Genomic DNA, 20,814 nt, shown 5'->3' with positions numbered 1-20,814 from the left:
AGTCTTGCTCCAACACTAATCAAACACACCTGAACATGCTAAGCAGTGTCTTCAGGATCACTAGAAAGCGATAGGCAGGTGTGTTTGTTTATGGTTGAAGGTAAACTCTGCAGGACACCGGCCCTACAGGACCGAGTTTGCCCATCCCTCATCTAATCTGTGTATTTGACCACTAGTCTGGTTTTTGGCTATTCTTAGACATCTATGGGATTTTTACTGGCATCCCAAATTTAGATTGTTTTAGCCAGGATGTCTACATTAAGATGCCTATTAGACATTTGTAAAGACAAAATTACTTGGTGGGGATGCATCTCTCTAGATTCTGCAGAGAACTTCCATTACACCAACCAAGGACAAGATGTGCACATTTCGGGTACAGATGATGTAGTCGAGCTAGAGCGGACAAGAAATGCCTTTACTATACTTGGTAAGGTAAAATACACCAATAAGCTCCACTATTGCCACATTCTACATTTTGTAAAAGAGTGTGGTTCATCCCTGCAGGAGTGCAATCTGACCAGCAGATGGAGATATTTCGTATCCTGGCAGCTATTCTTCACTTGGGAAATGTCAACATACAAGCCAGCGGTCGTGGTGGGGACCGCAGCTACATTGATGTACAACACCCATTTCCTATTACTGTGTACATTTCTATGTCAAAATCCAAATAAAAGAAAAAAAATTATGTCTGTATACATTAACACCAGTAGCAGTGCTGTTCTTGCTAATTTGATAACATGCAGAATGTGCTAATAAGGACATCAACGTATTGGCAGGGCGATGACCGTTCCTTGGCAATCTTTGCCAAGCTTTTGAGGGTGGAAGGTGCTCAGATGGCCCAATGGCTATGCCACAGGAGACTAGCAGTGGGTGGGGAGATGCTTGTAAAGCCCATGACTGGCCAACAGGCAAATGAAGCACGGGATGCTCTGGCTAAGCATGTGTACGAGCAACTTTTCACATGGACGGTGCAGAGGCTCAACTCATCCTTACGAGCACATCGGGAAAAGCCCAAATCTTTCACAGGAGTCCTTGATATCTACGGGTATGTGGGTTGTGTTGTACATTTTTGCAACATTATGGAACACTTTTAATAAACTTTTTTTATTGTTTGTAGGTTTGAGACTTTCGACAGGAATAGTTTTGAGCAATTCTGTATCAACTATGCCAATGAGAAACTCCAGCAGCAATTCAACAGGGTAAGTTTCCTGATTTGTGGGATCAATAGGTTCACATAGTTGTCTGTGACCAGCAAGGTTGCCTCGAGTAATTTTAGACCTTATGAAATAATATGAGGTTAGGCCACCTTAGCAATGTTAAGGCAAGTTAATGCTAATTAAGTTGATCTCTGGAGGCCCCCAAAGAATGTGGCACCTTAAAATCATCCTAACTTCTCCACACTTAGTGGTGCCCCTGGTGACCAGGGCACTGTAGCAACAAGGATGGTTAGGACCGTTCCAAGGTCACAGATCAGACTAACCCACCTTAATTCCTGGAAATCAGTTACTATTTAAAAGGACCAGAGGGCCCCAGAAACTATAGTGCCACCTATGTTGAGTCAACTGATTATTTATTAATTAATTTTGTAAAGATTTTTTTGGGTTGTTGCCTTTATTCGGACAAACATTATTTAGACAGGAAACAAAGTTGAAGAGAGATAGGGGATGGGGATGGGAAAGATCCCCAATCTGGCACTTGAACTCGGGATGCAAAAGTACAATTGCAATAAATGTCAGATATGGGTGTTGACTGTCAACTCAATATTTTTTAAGAGTAAATATATCAGTATCTTTTAAAGAGTGACTTGGTTAGGTTGTGCCTCATTAATGTACAATTCACACATGCCTTTTCTTGGTTCCATTGAGCTTTTCAGAACTTGTCTTGCCATAAGCTGACTTGTTGACCCAATTGTTTCATTCTGCAGTCTTTTAAGTATGCTTTTTGTCCTCATCAGCATGTGTTTCAGCTGGAGCAGGAGGAGTACCTGCGAGAGGAACTTCCCTGGAACCGCATTGAATTCAGTGATAATCAGCCATGCATTGCACTCATCGAAGGCCAGCTGGGCCTACTTGATCTTCTGGATGAAGAATGCAGAGTAAAGATAAACAAAATACACATTGCTGTACCTCCTACTGCAAGTACCAATGTTTAAAACAGTCTTTTTCTGCCCTAGATGCCAAAAGGTTCAGATGACAACTGGGCTCGAAAGCTTTATGACCAGCACCTGAACCACAGCCCTCACTTTCTTAAACCACGCATGTCCAACTCTGCATTCATTATTGTGCATTTTGCTGATAAGGTCAGAAAATGATCATTAACAAATGCTCTACACCAAACCTTTCAATGTCTGTGATATTATTGCTGGCTTTTTGCATTAGGTTCAGTATGAGTGTGATGGCTTTTTGGACAAGAATCGAGACACTGTATTTGAGGAGCCCATCAACATCCTGAGAGCTAGTCAGGTATTTCTTGAATAGTTCAGTTATTAGTTCTACTAATGTAGTTTTGTACTCACTGCTTTGTACTGCTTACTCACACCTGTCCATACTCTTCTCAGTCAGAACTAGTTGCAGAGTTGTTCCAGAAAGAGTCAGCAGGGAAATCCCTTCCCAACTCCACTTTTGCAAATGGGAGCATACGTTCAGGGAAGAGAGCTCACAGAGAGCACAAATTAACTGTGGGCTTTCAGGTAAGCTGCTTCTTGTTTCTGTCAGAGAAAAAAGGAAAATAATTTCAAGTGGTCAATGCTCAAAGTTGCCCGTTAATGTGTTTTTTAAACCCCCAGAGGTCTTAGATTTGAACATTTTCTGACATATTCTGTCTTTGCATATTTAGTTTCGCCAATCCCTGCAACTTTTAATGGACACCTTGAACAGCACCACCCCTCATTATGTTCGCTGCATAAAGTCCAATGACCTCAAAAAGCCCTTCCTGTAAGAAAGAAAATTAAGATCTCATATGCATTTATTCCTCTAGAGTTTTGAGTAACCTTTTATCCTTTCTCCATATCAGATTTGACCCCAAGCGAGCAGTGCAGCAGCTGCGAGCATGTGGAGTCCTAGAGACCATCCGAATTAGTGCCGCAGGCTACCCTTCCAGGCAAGTATTCTTCTAGAAGTCTCTCAAATTCAATAACAATATTTTCACCTCCAATTCTTTCAACCAAATTCTAGGTGGACATATGAGGAGTTCTTTGCCCGTTATCGGGTGCTGTTACAAGCTTTTGTTTCTCAGGATGATGTGCGCCATTCCTGTCAGAGTACCCTTCCTGATCTTATCCCTGATCCGGAGCAGTACTGCTTTGGCAAGACCAAGGTTTTCTTTCGTGCTGGACAAGTAGCGGTTCTGGAGAAGCTTAGAGGAGATCGGCTACATGCAGCAGGGGTTTTGATCCAAAGCTGGGTGAGAGGATGGCAGCAGCGTAGGCATTATCAGCGGCTTCGACAGGCCACATTTATCCTGCAGCGGTACACCAGAGGAACCCTGGCCCGAAGGTGAGTTTAGTGTGACCTAAAGAACATGAACTGTAGGTTTTTTGGTCCCATGCTAATTGTATACTTTGTCCTTTTATAAGTTTTTGTATATTTTTGAATCTAATTGTAAGTATGTATTTCAATGTTACCTGACCAGGTTGGCGTGGACCCTCCGTTACACACGTGCTGCTTTAATCATCCAGAAAACATACCGCATGCTGGCTGTGCGACAGCTTTATCTGACCATTAGAGGGGCCACCATTAAAATCCAGGCCTTCATCAGAGGAACCAAGGCTCGTCGAATTTATTCACAGGTACAGGCTTTAAAATGTGACTTTAAAGTCTTGATGAAATCAATATTTACAATGTTTATTTTTCTAGCGCACATTGTTATGCTTTACGTTAACAATCGGTTAATTCACTGAATTTGTTTTAGTCTTCAAGGTCTGACCATTTGCTTCTGCATTTGAAGTGGCGGTCCTGCTCTGTTGATTTCAGTTTCATGGCTTCAGCCACAATATTCTTAACCATGCCCCTTTTACCATTAGCTTTCTCCAAGGAAAAAGAAAGCCCAACTCCCTACTCAATATTCCATTTCAGTTGAAAGTACATCAACATTCTAAAATAAAAAGTCTCAGCAACTTTCGTTTCATGCTGACTTTAATGGTGTGTGTCAGGCTATATTATGGTGGCTTGAGAAAGCGAACATGCTGTTATACTACATACATTTCTTCTTCTTCTTCTGAGACTAATTTCTATATGCATCTCCTCCTAGACCGTTTAAGCTACAAACACCTACAAACAACTTACCCCAGACCTCCAAACTGGTCTGACTCGGGTTGCTATACCTATTCCAACTGATCCGACTTACGGTTTTCCTAAACTGACCCGGAAAATTAGGAAATGTCCCATTGACTTAACATTGGACCAGACTTTGTTACCCTTATAACTTTGCGCCAGACTGTCCTAGAGACTTATGGTTGGGCTCATTTAACTCAGACAACCAATCTGCCAATCACTGATGACTTTTCAACTTACTAGCCACACCCTAGCAACCACTTACGCCACCCTAACAATTGTCCCATAGACTTCCATTGTAAAAAACTGCCATTGACTTTACTTTGGACATACTAACAACATAACAATCCATACTAGAAACATACTAACAAACATACTAATCATACTAGCAAACATGCTAATTCATACTATAAACATACTAGCAATATGCTAATTCATACTAAATTCATGCTAACATGCTAGTTTATGCAAGAAACATGCTAGAAACATGCTAATTCATACTAGAACCATGCTAACAGCATGCTAATTTATGCTAGAAACATGCTAGCATAATGCTAATTCATACTAGAACCTTGCAACTTAAAGTAACTTAAAGTAAAATATTTAAAAGTGCAGTGTGTTTTAATAACCTGTTTTTTCTCTCTAGATGCTGACAGAGCGGGCAGTGTTGGTCTTGCAGGCACGAGTGCGAGGCTGGCTGGCCCGGAGCAGCTACAGGCGCATCAGATGTGCAGTGGTGCTCATGCAGTGTTGTGTTCGTAGAAGAGCAGCACGTAGAGAGCTGTTGCGTTTGCGTGCTGAGGCCCGATCTGTGGAGAAGTACAGAGAACTTAATAAAGGCATGGAAGTCAAACTCATGCAGCTGCAGCTCCGAGCCGACCAACAGGTGAGAGGGTAAAAGAATGTGGGAGTTGTAATGATGCTTTTCACAATCTAAAATGACTATAAGTCTCTGCAGGAGTTTCGGGTTCAAGGCAATAAAGAGAAGCATTTCCATTTTGATAATGCATTAATCAAAAACACCTTTTAAAAAGACCACAAATTGAGAAGCGTCCTCTTATGCTTCACAGAGACCCATACTCAAAAAAATTGATTTATCTCTTGCTTTTGAAAATAAGCTTTTCTATTAACATTAAATTCAAAACATCATTGTCATGATGTCAAAAACATTTAAATTGTTAAAAATTGGACCCCGAAACACAAAAACAAAGGACAATTTTTATTTAATTTTTGGTTCAAAACCATCTGTCTGACCTAAAGTGGGACTGATAGTGACTTAAAGTGACTTGTGGGTGTGTTTTCATCTGTCAGGCCAGAGAAAGCGCATCTCTGAGGGAAACTCTTCAGACCGAGCGAGAAGCTCACAGCTCAGAGCTGGAGAATCTGCGCTCCAGCCTTCTCAAACTGCAGAACCAGCTGAAGGAGAGCATAAACACGGCTCCTTTAGTCAGCCAAAAACAGGAGGAGGAGTGGAGGAGAGCCGAGGACAAGGCCAAACAGGAGATTCTCCAGCTGACACAGGTGAGTTCACTGTTACAGGAACACTCCAATTTCTTTGGAAATACACTCATGTCACAGCGCCCCTAGAGTTAAACAGTAGAGTTTTACCATTTTTCAATCCATTCAGAAAATCTGGAGGTTTGGCAGGAGCACTTTTAGTTTAGCTTAGCAAAATCATTGAGTTGGATTAGACCATTAGCATCTCGCTTAAAAAAAATCAAAAAGGACTTTTGATAATTTTCCTATATAAAGCTTCTCTCTAGTAACATCATGTACTAAGACTGATGGAAAAATAAAATTAGCTATTTTATAGGTCAATATTGTTGCATAATAGCATTGTGCCTGCTACAGCCATGGTACAGCAGCAAATTTTCTAGATTATTTTCCAGCAAAATATTATTCTAATAAACTTCGCCAGAATGAGAGTACAGTTCCCAGCCATATCAGCCTAGAAAATAGCTGCTTTTCTTTTTCTGTGTGTTTTATTACACAATGTAAATACAGAAGTGTTATGCTATGCTAAGCTAAGCTAAGCTAAGCTAAAAGTGATCCTGCCAGACCCAGATAACTGTTTAACTCTGGAGTTGTTGAGCCTGTTTTCAGAAAATTGGAGTGTTCCAAATACAGTAGATCAGCCATTTTGTTTTTAATATCCACCTTTCTAAAATTATGGGTTGTTTCGAAATCTTTTTAATTGCAAATTGACAATCAGAATAACTGAAACAAATAATTCATACACATGGTGAAAACCGAGCGAGAGGTACATTTGGTTTTGTGCTGTATTTTTTGTCCATCATGAAAAAAATGTTACTTAATTGCTATCTGTAATAAAGTTATGATAAGCTCAGAATCTTAATGTGGAATTAGTATAACAAGCATACATGGACAAATCTCTTTTGGGTTCACCGTTTTGTTCCAACAAAATATTCGATTTTTGTATTACTACCAGTACAGTAATATTCAATACATTAGTAATTATTCGTGGTCTGCTGAAAGTAATGTCAAGTTGTCTTTTGATACTGGATGAATGAACTGCGAGAAGATTCTTTTAAAAATAAAAATACTTTGCTGAAGGTTTACAGTTTAACAGAAGTTACCACCATAATTCACACCGTTTTGTTTATATTCACCGGTTCTGTTTGTTTTCTCTTCACTTCAGGAAATCCAAGCTCTGAAAATTGACAGAGATTCTGTAGAGAAGGAGAGAGATGGTTTGGCTATTCGTTTACGGGATCAGGAAAAAGCTCAGGAGGGTAAAAAGTTCAATATCTGCCATTTCAGCTTATATATTATGTTTGATTAATAGATCAAATAGCTGACTAATTTAATGTATACAACTTTAATATATATATTATTGAAATAGCATTAATCAAATGTATATATAGTAATATACAGTATACATAGTAAAGTATGCACTTTTTGCCATATCATTTAGAGAAAAATACTATTATGAGACAAACATAAGCAGTAAATGAAATGGTTACTGTAAAAGATATAATAACAAAAATATATATTAAATAATCACAAAAATATTATGGGTAACACGTAACTTTAGTTAATGGATTCAACCATTGACCATGATAATGACTTGTGATGATTACAATATATTGTATTGTTGAATATCAGCGCGTGTCTAGTTTGGATTATGAAAGCAATAAAAAGTGATGGTATTAATGCATATGTAAATGAAAGGGATTATTTGTGTGTGTTCAGAGAGCCGGCAGCAGTCTGTAGATCAGGCAGATGCTTCAGTGAGAGCAGAGCTGGAAGAGGAGAGAAGAAGATACCAGAGTTTACTGAGAGAGTTTACAAGACTAGAGCAAAGATATGACAACCTCAGAGACATGAGCTTATTCACCACCAATGAGGTACATCTGCAATCACAGTCTCAATCTCTCTCAGATATCTGAACACGCACACACGCACGCACGCACGCACGCACGCACGCACGCACGCACGCACGCACGCACGCACGCACGCACGCACGCACGCACACAAATATATATATATATATATATATATATATATATATATATATATATATATATATATATATATATATATATATATATATATATATATATATATATATAGCAGCAAATTAAATGACTATAATAAACATTTATATTATACATTTGTTACTAAATATAAATTTTCAATAAAGGCAAGTTTCAGGATAATACATGGTGTATAAAGTGAACAGAGAAAATATTGAAGTGTTATACTTTTAATAAAATCAGCTGGAAATATTTATACTGTAATATAATTTATTTATATTTGTATAATAAATAAATCTGCAAATAGATGTATACACATATGATGAATTGTAATGAAGTTTAATGTAATAATGATGAAGGCATAATATAAAATTATATAAAATTAACATAATATCATATTGTGCAATAAAGGTTATATTAAAATAAAAAATTATATTTTGATAAATCAAATTATATGTAATATTGCTCATTTATATAATACCCAAACAAATCTGCATATATAAATTTGCATATATTCATCGGCATATTCATTCATTTATTTTCTTTTCAGCTTAGTCCCTTTATTAATCTTGGGTTGCCAAAGTGGAGTGAACCGCCAACTTGTATATATATATATATATATATATATATATATATATATATATATATATATATATATATATATATATATATATATATACATACAGTTGAAGTCAGAATTATTATCCCCCTTTGATTTTTTGTCTTTTTAAAATCTTTCCCAAATGATGTTTAACAGAGCAAGGACATTTTCACAGTATGTCTGATAATATTTTTTCTTCTGGAGAAAGTCTTATTTGCTTTATTTTGGCTAGAATAAAAGCAGTTTTAAATTTTTTAAAAACCATTTTAAGGTCAAAATTATTAGCCCCTTTAAGCTAATTTTTTTCGATAGTCTACAGAACAAACCATCATTATACAATAACTTACCTAATTACCCTAACCTGCCTAGTTACCTAATTAACCTAGTTAAGCCTTTAAATGTCACTTAAGCTGTATAGAAGTGTCTTGAAAAATATCTAGTCAAATATTATTTACTGTCATCATGGCAAAGATAAAAGAAATCAGTTACTAGAAATGAGTTATTAAAACTATTATGTTTAGAAATGTGTTGAAAAAAATCTTCTCTCCGTTAAACAGAAATTAGGGAAAAAACTAAACAGGAGGGTTAATAATTCAGGGGGGCTAATAATTTTGACCTCAACTATATATATATATATATATATATATATATATATATATATATATATATATATATATATATATATATATATATATATATATATATATATATATATATATATATATATATAGTAAATACATTGTATATAATTCCTATTGAATACATGAGTATATATGTGTGTTTCCTCACAGCGTTCACGTGGACATCGACGAACAGATTCCACAGTGTCTTTAGAGCCTCCTTCACCCGTCACCTCACCGTTCTCAAGTTCACCCGTCTTCCCTTCACCCGAGCAGGTCAGGAGGATCAGCGTAACATCACCCACCGACAGGGGACGCTGGAGCCAAGAACATCCTCTGGTCAGAGTTCACATCCAAACTAGACAGGCTCTGCACAATTGATCTTTCAGTTTTTGCCTAGGGGCAACATAAAGTGCAAAAATATACCTTTAAAGATATCCTGTTGAAAACTGGCAATTAAGATGAATATGTAAATATATGCTGTGCGTTTTCCTTTAAAGAGCACTTAAAGGGACAGTTCACACAAAAAATAAAGATTCTGTCATCATTTACTCATCCTTTACCAGTTTCTTTCTTCTGTTGAACAGAAATTAAGATGTTGTAAATCTGTAACCATTAACTTCCAAAGTATTTGTTTTTTTCCTACCATGGAATTCAAAGGTTACATGTTTTCAGCTTTCTTCAAAATATGAATACGTGAACTCTCCCTTTAAGATGGTGTTAAACATGGAAAAACATTGTCAGTGCCATTTTCTAGAACAATTGTACTTCAATCTGTACTCAAATGTACTTGCACATATACTTGTGTATGACTGATCATAGAGGCGTTTGCAACAGAGAAACTTTTTAATAGTTCCTAGAACCATTGGCAAAGTCATGTGCATTTTGCAGTGTTTGCACTCCAGAAACTGAGAACAATGTTAGTTTTAGGAACTCCATTTGTGGGAATTAAATTAGCTCCTACTGCAGAGTAGGGACTAATACAGCACAATAGGAACTAACGTGATTTATGGAAATTAGCTGATTAAGCGAATGAATGTCATACAAAAAAGCAACAAAATACTTAAAAAGAACTCAATTTTTTTTGGAAATAGACTCATTTTACATCTGCCCTAGAGTTAGTTGAGTTGTACCATTTTTTTTATATAATCAGCCAATCCCTGGGTCTTACAAGACACATCCAGAAAGCAAATGTTAGCAGCATTTACCTTTTGCCTTTGTCTGCAGTGTTGTGTTCTTTCCTACAAGCTGTGGTTTAGTTCTTCTTTTTGCTCTTTAAATCCCAGAAGTCCATGTTTCATCTCCATAATCATAAAACCCAGGACACACACTGAAAACACAGCTACTATCACAGCATCCTCACCATCCACAGTTGTTGATTTTGTTGAATGCAGCTCTTGATGTCACGGTTGGTCAGCTTACGTAACTTCAGAGTTCCTTGTGATGGTGGAATGCAACCAAGAAATTCGTCCAGAGGGAATTAGTCCTTGGAGACTGGTGTCTAGTTCCTATAACTGAGTTCCTTTACTTAGTGTGAAGCCCCTTTTTTTATGGATTGACAACAGTGGAGATAAAGGTGGAGCTTCATAGCCATACCCACCTGTTACATCATCAGCAGCACTGACTAATGGTAGTTCCATGGACTCCCGAAGAGAACTCTAATGAGTTTTATTTTGGCCTGTTATGTTAGAAATTACGCCAGCTTATTTTTTCCGTTTTGTTTAAATCATATTGTGGCCTTTTATATATCTAAATAATGTTTAGTAAATTCATAACTTAAAACCTCTTATCTAATAAATGAATATATACTGACAGAGCATGCTGATGGAGGATATGAACGTTGCAAAGGACGCAGCTGAGAGGATGAAGAACGAGGATCTCAGACATGCCTACGATGCTGTTCGAGTGGCCAACAAGTCAGTTTCCTTCTATATACGGGTACCTGATAAAGTCATCAGTAATTAGCAGTAATGTTTATTTCTCCAGGTTTCTAGAGACGCAGCTGTTTTCTCAGAGAGCGCAGTGGGAGCAGGAGATTTCAGCACTCAGGATGAATCTGCAGCAACTACAAGACAGAGACACGTCTGGAGATCCTGACATAAATGTAGTCATTATGTCGGAAACTACTGTTTGTTGTGCTTTAGATTTGTTCAGTTGTAAATTTTAGTTTCTTCGTGTATGTATGTGTGTGTGTAAAGGATCTAACGGAGCAGGTGGCGGTTCGAGAGCAGGAATGTGTCCGATTGCGGCGAGAGCTCAAGGAGCTGAAACACACTGTGAGCCTCAGGAGAATTCTGTCTTATGCAGGTCTGTGTTGGTCCAAAAAGTATTTTGACAACTAAAAACGCTTTAAAAAAAGTAGTTTTGACAGTGAATTGAATTATTTTAGTAACATGAAGAATGTTTGATGAAGTCTGTGTGAAATCAAAACTGACAGTGTTTATATGGCTCACGCATATTGTTATTCTTTAGGTGAACAATTAATTCACACAAGTTAATCCACTGAAAAAAAATAGTTTTGGTAGTCTTCAATCAAATTTGCTGCTGAGTTTGGAGTGCTGGTGGTTCTTCACTGTTGACGTCAGTTTGATGGCTTCATTCACAATACTCTCAACCACTCTATTATTGTACAAATTACTATCAGTTTTCTATAAAGGAAAGATGTGCAAAAAAAAAGAAGAAAGCCCCACCCCCTACTTTATATTCTGTGTCAGTTGGAAGTACATTAAGATACTGATATAAAAGTCTCAGCAAACTCACGCTGACTTTACAAATCATGAACCTAAAGAAGATTTTGTGGAATGAAAAGTTTCTGTGGTTGGTCTTGGGTCTGTAGATTTAACATTATGGTCCCTATCATACAACCGGCGCAATAAGGCGCAAGATGTGTTTGCCCCGATGTGTTGCTATTTCAGACCAGTGCAACCTTAATTTTCCTGTTTTCCACCACGTTGCTTAAATAGCTAAACCATTTGCACCACTGTGTGGACTCATGGGTGTAGAAAAGACGTGTGTTGAGGTGCATTGTTGGTGCGTTGCTATTTGAGGAACTAAAATAGACTGCAATAGACCAGCTGAAAGCAGGTCTAAAGTCCAGAGCAGAGCGCGTGAGTTGTGCACCTCGCTTACACATTGCTTTAAACACGCAGGATGTACAGCAATACACAAATATCTTTACAAATAAAAAAGAATTTAAGGAATAAAATATTACAAAAATTATTACTTTCTATATAAATATAAAACCACTGCCTTAATCTCGGGGGGCTTTTTTCAGTTTATTCACGACAATTTACGTTTGTATAATGTTATTATTATCATTAATATTATTTATTATATGCATATTTATATTTGTTTTATTAAAAACAAGCTTAGATTGGTCCACCTGTCAGGTTTTGGAGCATATGGGGAATAGGACGTATGTTTGGATATAACTCAGTTTTTTGACCACTCTTCATTATCATTGTTCATTTATTCGTTTGCTGGAAATTAGAACTGAATTTAGAAATAGTTTTGAAACAAATCTTTGCACTTAACAAACAAAATTAAATATGTAGGCTAATGGTCTGTGCGTACAACACCGCTTCCTTATCCACGAAAGAGAGAAAGTGAAAGTAAAAGTTAAATACAGATTGGAAAAGGCTCATTCTCTCATTCGCACTTCAGATCTGCAGAACTGTTTTCTAGCTAGTGAAGCGCTCAGTTTTTCCACTTACAAAGTCTGCAATATAAATAGCAAATGCACCATGGTGCGACATAACTGACTCTTAAAGGGTATGGGAGGTGAGACTCTGATTGGTTTATTCTCAAAACACACATATAACTCATTAAGAGAATAAGCTCAACCCTGTTAGACCATGATCCTTAAAATAACAAAAGTGGATTCTGATACGCCCTTAATGCTTTTGCACCCTGTGCTTCAGACTTTGCGCCTAGATCATTAAAATAGAGCCCTAAGTCACAGAAATTCATATTTTTTTGATTCAGTGGCTAATTTGTATTAATTCGTATGATCTCATAAATACATTTCAGTATGAACTGCTCATCCCCCATTGACATCTGAGTTTAGGGGTGATGTTTGGGGGCACCCCTTTTAAAAATCATACATTTGCATATAAATTAAAAAATAGCATGAAATCGTATGAAATTAGCCACTTTTCGGACAATACATAAAATAGTTACGTTTCTTTGGGACTTTGAGCTTGTAGATTACATCGTAGACAGTTAAATGTGCATAAAATAGTTACATTTCCTCATGTGTTTGAGCTTTTAGATTACATTATATACTTGAAAGTGCCATATATAATAATTATCAAAAATATATGAATTGCTTTTTTTAATTAAGAATCTGTGATATGAGAGTTAAAAAATGTGACGGTCCACACACTTTGGAAAAATGGTTGCAAACAGTAGCAAATTAGGGTTCTTTTTGGCACTAAATAGGGCCATTTCCACAAGGTTCCACAGAAAAACACGGTTGAATATGATTTATAATTTTTAAAAGACCATAATGGTGTTATAAACTGTATAATAATAGTTTAGTTTCACTAGTGATAGTATAATGGTGTATTTATTTATATTGGTATTCCTATAATATATTATTTATTAATATCTATTATTTATACATTGATACCAAAATTGATTTCTCTGTATTTTTTCCATGACTGCATGTTTCGGAACACTTTATAAAAATGTATTTTATCGCTCAGGTCTACCTGTTGCCGAGTCTCAGGATCCAACATCTCCTTCCCCTCAGAGGATCCAGACGATCACTGGACTGCTGGAGTGCAGGAAAAAAGACGAGAGCAAACTGATCAAACACCTCATAACAGGTCAATAACAGGAGTTTATTTATTTATTAACTCAAGCTGACTGACGGGACTGAATGTGTTTCTGTGGCAGACGTGCGGACGGAGAGCGTCTTGTCTTCGTCTCCTGGACTGGCGGCTCGGGTCTTGTTTCTCTGTGTGCGTCAGGCGGACTGCAGCGGAGATCAGGCGCGGGTCAAGGGACTTTGCAGTGCTGTTGTGAGCGGCATTAAAACTGCTCTGAAGGTGAAGGAGAAGATTTTATGGTTATTATCCTTTAAGCATCCCCATATTCAGGTAAACCTGGAAAGGATAGTTCACACAAAATTGAACATTTGCTGGGTTTTTTTTTTCGGTCCTGGAGGACCGGTATCCTGCATGTTTTAGTTCAATTAAACACACCTTAACCAGCTAATCAAGCTCTTTCTAGGTATTCTAGAAACTTCCAGGCAGGTATGTTGAAGAAAGTTGGTGCTAAACTATGCAGGACACCGCCCTCCAGGACTGAGTTGGGCATCCCTGCTCTAGAGCACAATCCTCCTGTCGCATAACAAATATTAAAGGTAAAAATGGTCAGACTGATTCATAAGACCTCAATGTATCATTTAGAGCCATGAGTATTAATTTAGTCTAGCTTGTATAGGGTGTTATTTGACTCTCAAAGTGCTGATGGACTTTAACTCGCATTTTATGAATAATCAAGAATGGTTTCTGCTAAAAATCAAGTGTATCACTTTATTTGACTGTCCCACTAATTCTCAATAGATTATAAGTAGACCGTTAGGTTGGGGTTAGTGTAAGTTGACATATATAGTTGAAGTCAGAATTATTAGCCCCCTTTGAAATTATTTTTCTTTTTAAAATATTTCCCAAATGAAATTTTCACAGTATGTCTGATAATATTTTTTCTTCTGGAGAAAGTCTTATTTGTTTTATTTCAGCAAGAATAAAAGCAGTCTTTAAATTTTTAAAAGCCATTTTAGGGTCAAAATTATTATTCTGTTTAAGCTATATATTTTTTCGATAGTCTACAGAACAAACCATCATTATACAATAACTTGCCTAATTACTCTAACCTGCCTAGTTAACCTTATTACCCAGTTAAGCCTTTAAATGTCACTTTAAGCTGTATAGAAGTGTCTTGAAAAATATCTAGTCAAATATTATTTACTGTCATCATGGCAAAGATAAAATAAATCAGTTATTAGAAATGAGTTATTAAAACTATTATGATTAGAAATGTGTTGAAAAAATCTTCTCTCCGTTAAACAGAAATTGGGGAAAAATAACAGGAGGGCTACTAATCCAGACTTAACTGTACTTGCAAAGTTTCTTCTAGTCAGTTAAATGTCTGTTGGAGGAGCAGTATCAGCAGATATTAAGCAGACAGTCCACTAATACTCAAATGAGAAGTAATTGGCAACGACTACACCTTAACTAGGTGTTCAGGGCTATCCGCTTAAACCACACTACACTTTTTTGATAATTAAAACAAATAATATACAGTTGAAGTCAGAATTATTAGCCCCCCTTTGAATTTGTTTTTCTTTTTTAAATATTTACCAAATGATGTTTAACAGAGCAAAGAAATTTTCACAGTATGTCTGATAATATTTTTTCTTCTGGAGAAAGTCTTATTTGTTTTTATTTTGGCTAGAATAAAAGCAGTTTTTAATTTTTTAAAACCATTTTAAGGTCAAAATTATTAGGCCCCTTTAAGCAATATTTTCGATAGTCTACAGAACAAACCATCGTTATACAATAACTTGGCCTAATTACCCTAACCTGCCTAGTTAACCTAATTAACCTAGTCAAGCATTTAAATGTGACTTTAAGCTGTATAGAAGTGTCTTGAAAAATATTTAGTCAAATATTATTTACTGTCATCATGGCAAAGATAAAATAAATCAGTTATTAGAAATGAGTTATTAAAACTATTATGTTTAGAAATGTGTTGAAAAAATTATTTTCTCTGTTAAACAGAAATTGGGGAAAACAATAAACAGGGGGGCTAATAATTTTGACTTCAACAGTATATAGTTTTCAGGCAAAAAACAAACAAACAAACAAAAAACAATAAAAAATGTAACTGAAAATGTAGATTACAGTAAGCTACATAGATATTTGAAACTTATAATTGATTTAAAAAATTTCAATCTACATACCAAAACCTTTAATCATTTGGTGTAATCAATAATTGTTTTTTAAATCAATTAAAAAATTTAAGTAAAAGTTATTAAAAGTAATTTAGTTATCAAATTAAAATGAAAATTTTTATGAGCTCTGGTGATCATCCTCTGGTGATCACAAAAGAAGATACTTTGAAAAATGTTGCAAACCTGACTTCCATAGTATGTTTTTATTTTTTGACTATGAAAGTCAGTGCCTTCAATCGTCAATCATTCTTCAGAATATCTTTGTTCAACAGAAGAAAGAAGTTGAAATCAGTTGAGGGCGAGTAAATGATGAGAAAATGTTCACTTTTGACTAAACCTTTCATTAAAGTCCAACAGCAGTTTGAAACCACACCATCAGGGCATTAATCATTCATTTTCCTTCGACTTAGTTGATTCATCAAGGGTCGCCACAGCAGAACACGCCAACTTATCCAGCATATGTTTTACACAGCGGATGCCCTTCCAGCTGCAACCCAGTATTGGGAAACATCCATACACACTCATTCACACTCGTACACCACAGCCAATTTAGTTTATTCAGTTCACATATAGCACATGTCTTTGGACTGTGGGGGAAACCGGAGCACCTGAAGGAAACCCACACGAATACGGGGCGACCCAGCTGGTACGCAAACTAGAGACCTTCTTGCTTTGAGGCGACAGTGCTAACCACTGAGGCATTGTGTTGCCCCCATCAGGGCATTAATTGTCTGTAAATATACTAACAGTACATTTTTGCTGTTGTAGAAACATGGCAATGATCTGGACATGACGGCTGTGTGGTTGAAGAACTCGTATGTGCTCAGAGACCTGCTGCTCCAGCACTCTCCCCGACAGGTCACACACAGTCTGTTCATTTGAGTGGTTTTGCGATAATGTGACTTTACGTGCTGATTGTGTGTGTGTGGTGCAGGAGTCGAGGGGTTCAGAGGATCTGCTTCCTCTAGTGACGGATGTGCAGGAGTTTGTTCGAGCTCTCAGTGATCTGTGCATTCAGTCCTATCAGCAGCTACTGTCCATCTCTGAGAGCCGCCTGCAGCCCATCATCAGTAAACACACACACAAACGCACGCACACACACATATAACATTTTTACTATACAGGTGAAGTTAAAATTATTAGCACTCCAGTGAATTTTTTTCTTTTTTAAATATTTCCCAAATGATGTTTAACAGAGCAAGGAAATTTTCACAGTATGTCTGCTAATATTTTTTTCTTCTGGGAAAAGTTTTATTTGTTTTATTTCTGCTAGAATAAAAGCAGTTTTTAATTATTTTTTTTTTCCAGAGGACAAAATTATTAGCCTCTTTGAGCTATATTGTTTTTCGATAGTCTACAGAACAAACCATCATTATACACTGGCATAACTTATTATAAAATTTAAAATTAAATTCCACTTCAAGCTAAATATTAATATTTTGAAAAATATCTAGTAAAATATTATGAACTGTCATCATGGCACAGACAAAATAAATCAGTTAGGCAACCATTTATGGCACCTTAGCAACTGTTTAGCAACACATTACTAACCACCTAGAACACCCTAGCAAACCGCCTAGCGATGTCTTTGCAACCACCTAGAACCGCCTAGCAACCATTCGGAACACCCTAGCAACCCTAGCAACCCTAGCAACCTAACACCTTAGCAACCACCTAGCAATGCCTTAGCAACCACTAAGAGCACAGTAGCTACGGACTAGCAACACCTTATCAACAATTAAAAAACACCCTAGCAATCGCCTAGCAACCACTTAGAACACCCTAGCAAACCACCTAGCAATGCCTTAGCAACCACTCAGAACACCTTTGCAACCGCCTAGCAACCATTCAGAACACCCTATCATCTGCCTAGCAACATCTTAGCAACCACATAAAACACCCTAAAAACACCTTGACAACCACTCAGAACACCCTAGCAACCCCCTAGCAACCACTCAGAACACCCTAGCAACTACCTAGCAACACCTTAACAACGACCTGGAACATCCTAGCAACCGCCAAGCAACGCCTCAGCAACCACTCAGAACACCTTATCAATTGCTTAGCAGCGCCTTAGAAACCAGTCAAAACATCCTAGCAACTCCTTAGCAATCACCTAGATATCACTCAGAACACCATAACAACCGCCTAGCAACACCTAAGCAACCACCTAGAACACCCTAGCAACCGCCTAGCAATGCCTTAGCAACCACTCAGAGCACCCTAGCAACACCTTAGCAACCACTCATAACACCTTAGCAACCACCTAGAAACTACTAAGAACACCCTATCAACCTCCTTGCAACACATTAGAAACTGCCTAGCAACCACTTAGAACACCTTATCAACGCCTTATCAACCGCATAGCAACCACTTAGAACACCCTAACAAAAGGCCTAGCAACATCTTAGCAATAACATAAAACACCCTAACAGAGCCTTAGCAACCACCCCAGAACACCCTAGCAACTGCATAGCAACACCTTAGCAACCGCCTAGCAACCTCTCGGAACACCTTAGCAATCACCTAGCAGCGCCTTAGCAACCAGTCAAAACACCCTAGCAACTCCTTAGCAATCACTCAGAACACTCCAACAACCGTCTAGCAACATCTAAGCAACCACCTAGAACAACCTAGCAACCGCCTTGCAATGCAATAGCAACCACTCAGAACACCCTAGCAACCGCCTAGCAACACCTTAGCAACCACTCAGAACACCCTAGCAACCACCTAGCAACACCTAAGCTACCACTCAGAACACCATATCCACCGCCTAGCGAGAAACATGCCAATCCATAGTAGAAACATGCTAACATATATGCACTTATCCATCTATGGCAGTGGTGCTCAACCCTGTTCCTGGAGATCGACCTTCCTGCAAAGTTCAGCTCCAACCCTGATCAAACACACCTAAACCAATTAATTAGGACCTGAACAGCACTTGATAATTACAGGCAGGTGTGTTTGATATGGGTTGCAACTGAAATCTGCAGGAAGGTCGATCTCCAGGAACAGGGTGTGTCACCCCTGATCTATGGCAACTGTTTCAAACTTCTTAAAACTACTTCAGTTATTTAAACTTTGAAGCTACTTCAAACTTTCAGACGAGGCTTTCTCAAGCCACCATAAAGTTTGTATACGAACTTTACTTTTCTAGTTAATACTATAATATCTCATTTACATATTTATTTCAATATTAGAATGCATAGTATATTATTTCACTCTAAATAATAATCATAATCCTAAAGAATAAATGCTAAAGACTCACTTATAAGTTTGTGTACCCATGCAGTCCCGGCGATGCTGGAGAGTGAGATGATTCCTGGCCTGGCTGGATCCTCAGTGAAGCTGAGTGCGGCTCGTAAGCGGGCCGGTTCAGATCCGCGTCCTCCAGGCGGTTCAGAAGGAGTCTGTATGTCCTCAGTCCTGCGGGAGCTTTCGGCGCTTCACACGTCCCTGTCCCGTCAAGACCTGCCCTCCGTCCTGCAGGAACAAGCCTTTCACCAGCTCGTGTACCTGCTGTCTGCATCCACCCTCAACAGCCTACTGCTGCGCAAGGACATGTGCTGCTGGAGCCGCGGCCTGCAGATCCGGTCTGTACTAAACACCGCGCTCTTCATACAGTACAATTCACAGTGCTCAAACTGACCTTTTTATACTACAGGGCTCTTGAATGCTTTATTCTGATTGGCTGATGGACATTATGCTGAGTTCACTCCATGTCATAATTACCATACTTTCGAGATGACAACATTGCTACCTAATTCACTTATATACACTCACCGGCTTTTTATTAGGTACACCTGTCAAAACTGTTAGAAATTGGCAAATTTCTAATCAGCCAATCACATGACAGCAACTCAATGCATTTAGGCATGTGGACATGGTCAAGACAATCTGCTGCAGTTCAAACCGACCATCAGAATGGGGAAGAAATGTGATTTAAGTGACTTTGAACGTGGCAGGGTTGTTGGTGCCACACGGGCTGGTCTGAGTATTTCAGAAACTGCTGATCCACTGGGATTTTCATGCACAACCATCTCTAGGGTTTACAGAGAATTCGAAAATAAGAAGGGAATGACCAGACTGGTTTGAGCTGATAGAAAGGCAACAGTAACTCAAATAACCACTGGTTACTACCGAGTTATGCGGAAGATCATCTCTGAACGCACAACATGTCCAACCTTGAGGCGGATGGGCTACAGCAGCAGAAGACCACACAGGGTGCCGCTCCTGTCAGCTAAGAACAGGAAACTGAGGCTACAATTCACATGGGCTCACTAAAATTGGACAATAGAAGATTGGAAAAACATAGCCTGGTCTGATTAGTCTTGATTTCTGCTGCAACATTCGGATGGTCGGGTCAGAATTTGACGTCAACACCATGAAAGCATGGATCCATCCTGCCTTATATCAACGGTTCAGGCTGCTGGTGGTGGTGTAATGGTGTGGGGGATATTTTCTTGGCACACTTTGGGCCCATTAGTACTGAACCTTATTGACATTTATGTCTGTCAAAATAAACACCACACTCAATGTAATGTACAAAAGAGGAAATGCTTTATTAACTTTGAGAACAGGGGCATTTTAAATGCGGGTACCAGGGAGAGAGATATAGACGTCAAGGGCCACACGCGATTATCATGCCCATACCTTTACACACAATGAGTTTAACACATTACTAGAACAGTGTTTCAAACAGCACTCAACATCTTGATCTACACTGCACACAAAATTAAGGCGCATCCCCTGTGATCATATCTCCCCCTCACTCGCCTCCCACACTTATCACCTTTCACACACATAGCAGTCACACTCAACATCCATAAACACAAATGGAGGTTTAAAAAGACACTCTCCACAC

The 20,814-nt window shown here is 38.0% G+C and overlaps 1 protein-coding gene across 1 annotated transcript in view; it reads left to right on the top strand.

The window, feature by feature from the left end:
* LOC130216287 (unconventional myosin-Vb-like) overlaps nt 1–20,814 on the top strand; it is a 32,380-nt gene that overhangs the window by 7,895 nt on the left and 3,671 nt on the right. Inside the window, 25 exon segments of the mRNA XM_056448186.1 lie at nt 320–427; nt 505–617; nt 777–1,045; nt 1,118–1,199; nt 1,955–2,095; nt 2,174–2,299; nt 2,379–2,462; nt 2,558–2,689; nt 2,836–2,933; nt 3,013–3,099; nt 3,174–3,494; nt 3,631–3,787; nt 4,918–5,157; nt 5,583–5,792; nt 6,931–7,024; nt 7,485–7,639; nt 9,161–9,328; nt 10,805–10,905; nt 10,976–11,093; nt 11,188–11,296; nt 13,696–13,818; nt 13,889–14,040; nt 16,719–16,808; nt 16,885–17,020; nt 19,243–19,547. Coding sequence (XP_056304161.1) covers nt 320–427; nt 505–617; nt 777–1,045; nt 1,118–1,199; nt 1,955–2,095; nt 2,174–2,299; nt 2,379–2,462; nt 2,558–2,689; nt 2,836–2,933; nt 3,013–3,099; nt 3,174–3,494; nt 3,631–3,787; nt 4,918–5,157; nt 5,583–5,792; nt 6,931–7,024; nt 7,485–7,639; nt 9,161–9,328; nt 10,805–10,905; nt 10,976–11,093; nt 11,188–11,296; nt 13,696–13,818; nt 13,889–14,040; nt 16,719–16,808; nt 16,885–17,020; nt 19,243–19,547 — 3,719 coding nt within the window.

This window comes from Danio aesculapii, chromosome 22, assembly GCF_903798145.1.
Source record: "Danio aesculapii chromosome 22, fDanAes4.1, whole genome shotgun sequence".
Taxonomy (NCBI): Eukaryota; Metazoa; Chordata; class Actinopteri; order Cypriniformes; family Danionidae; genus Danio; species Danio aesculapii.
Note: the sequence above shows the minus strand (reverse complement) of the source record. Positions and strands in the feature narration are given on the sequence as shown.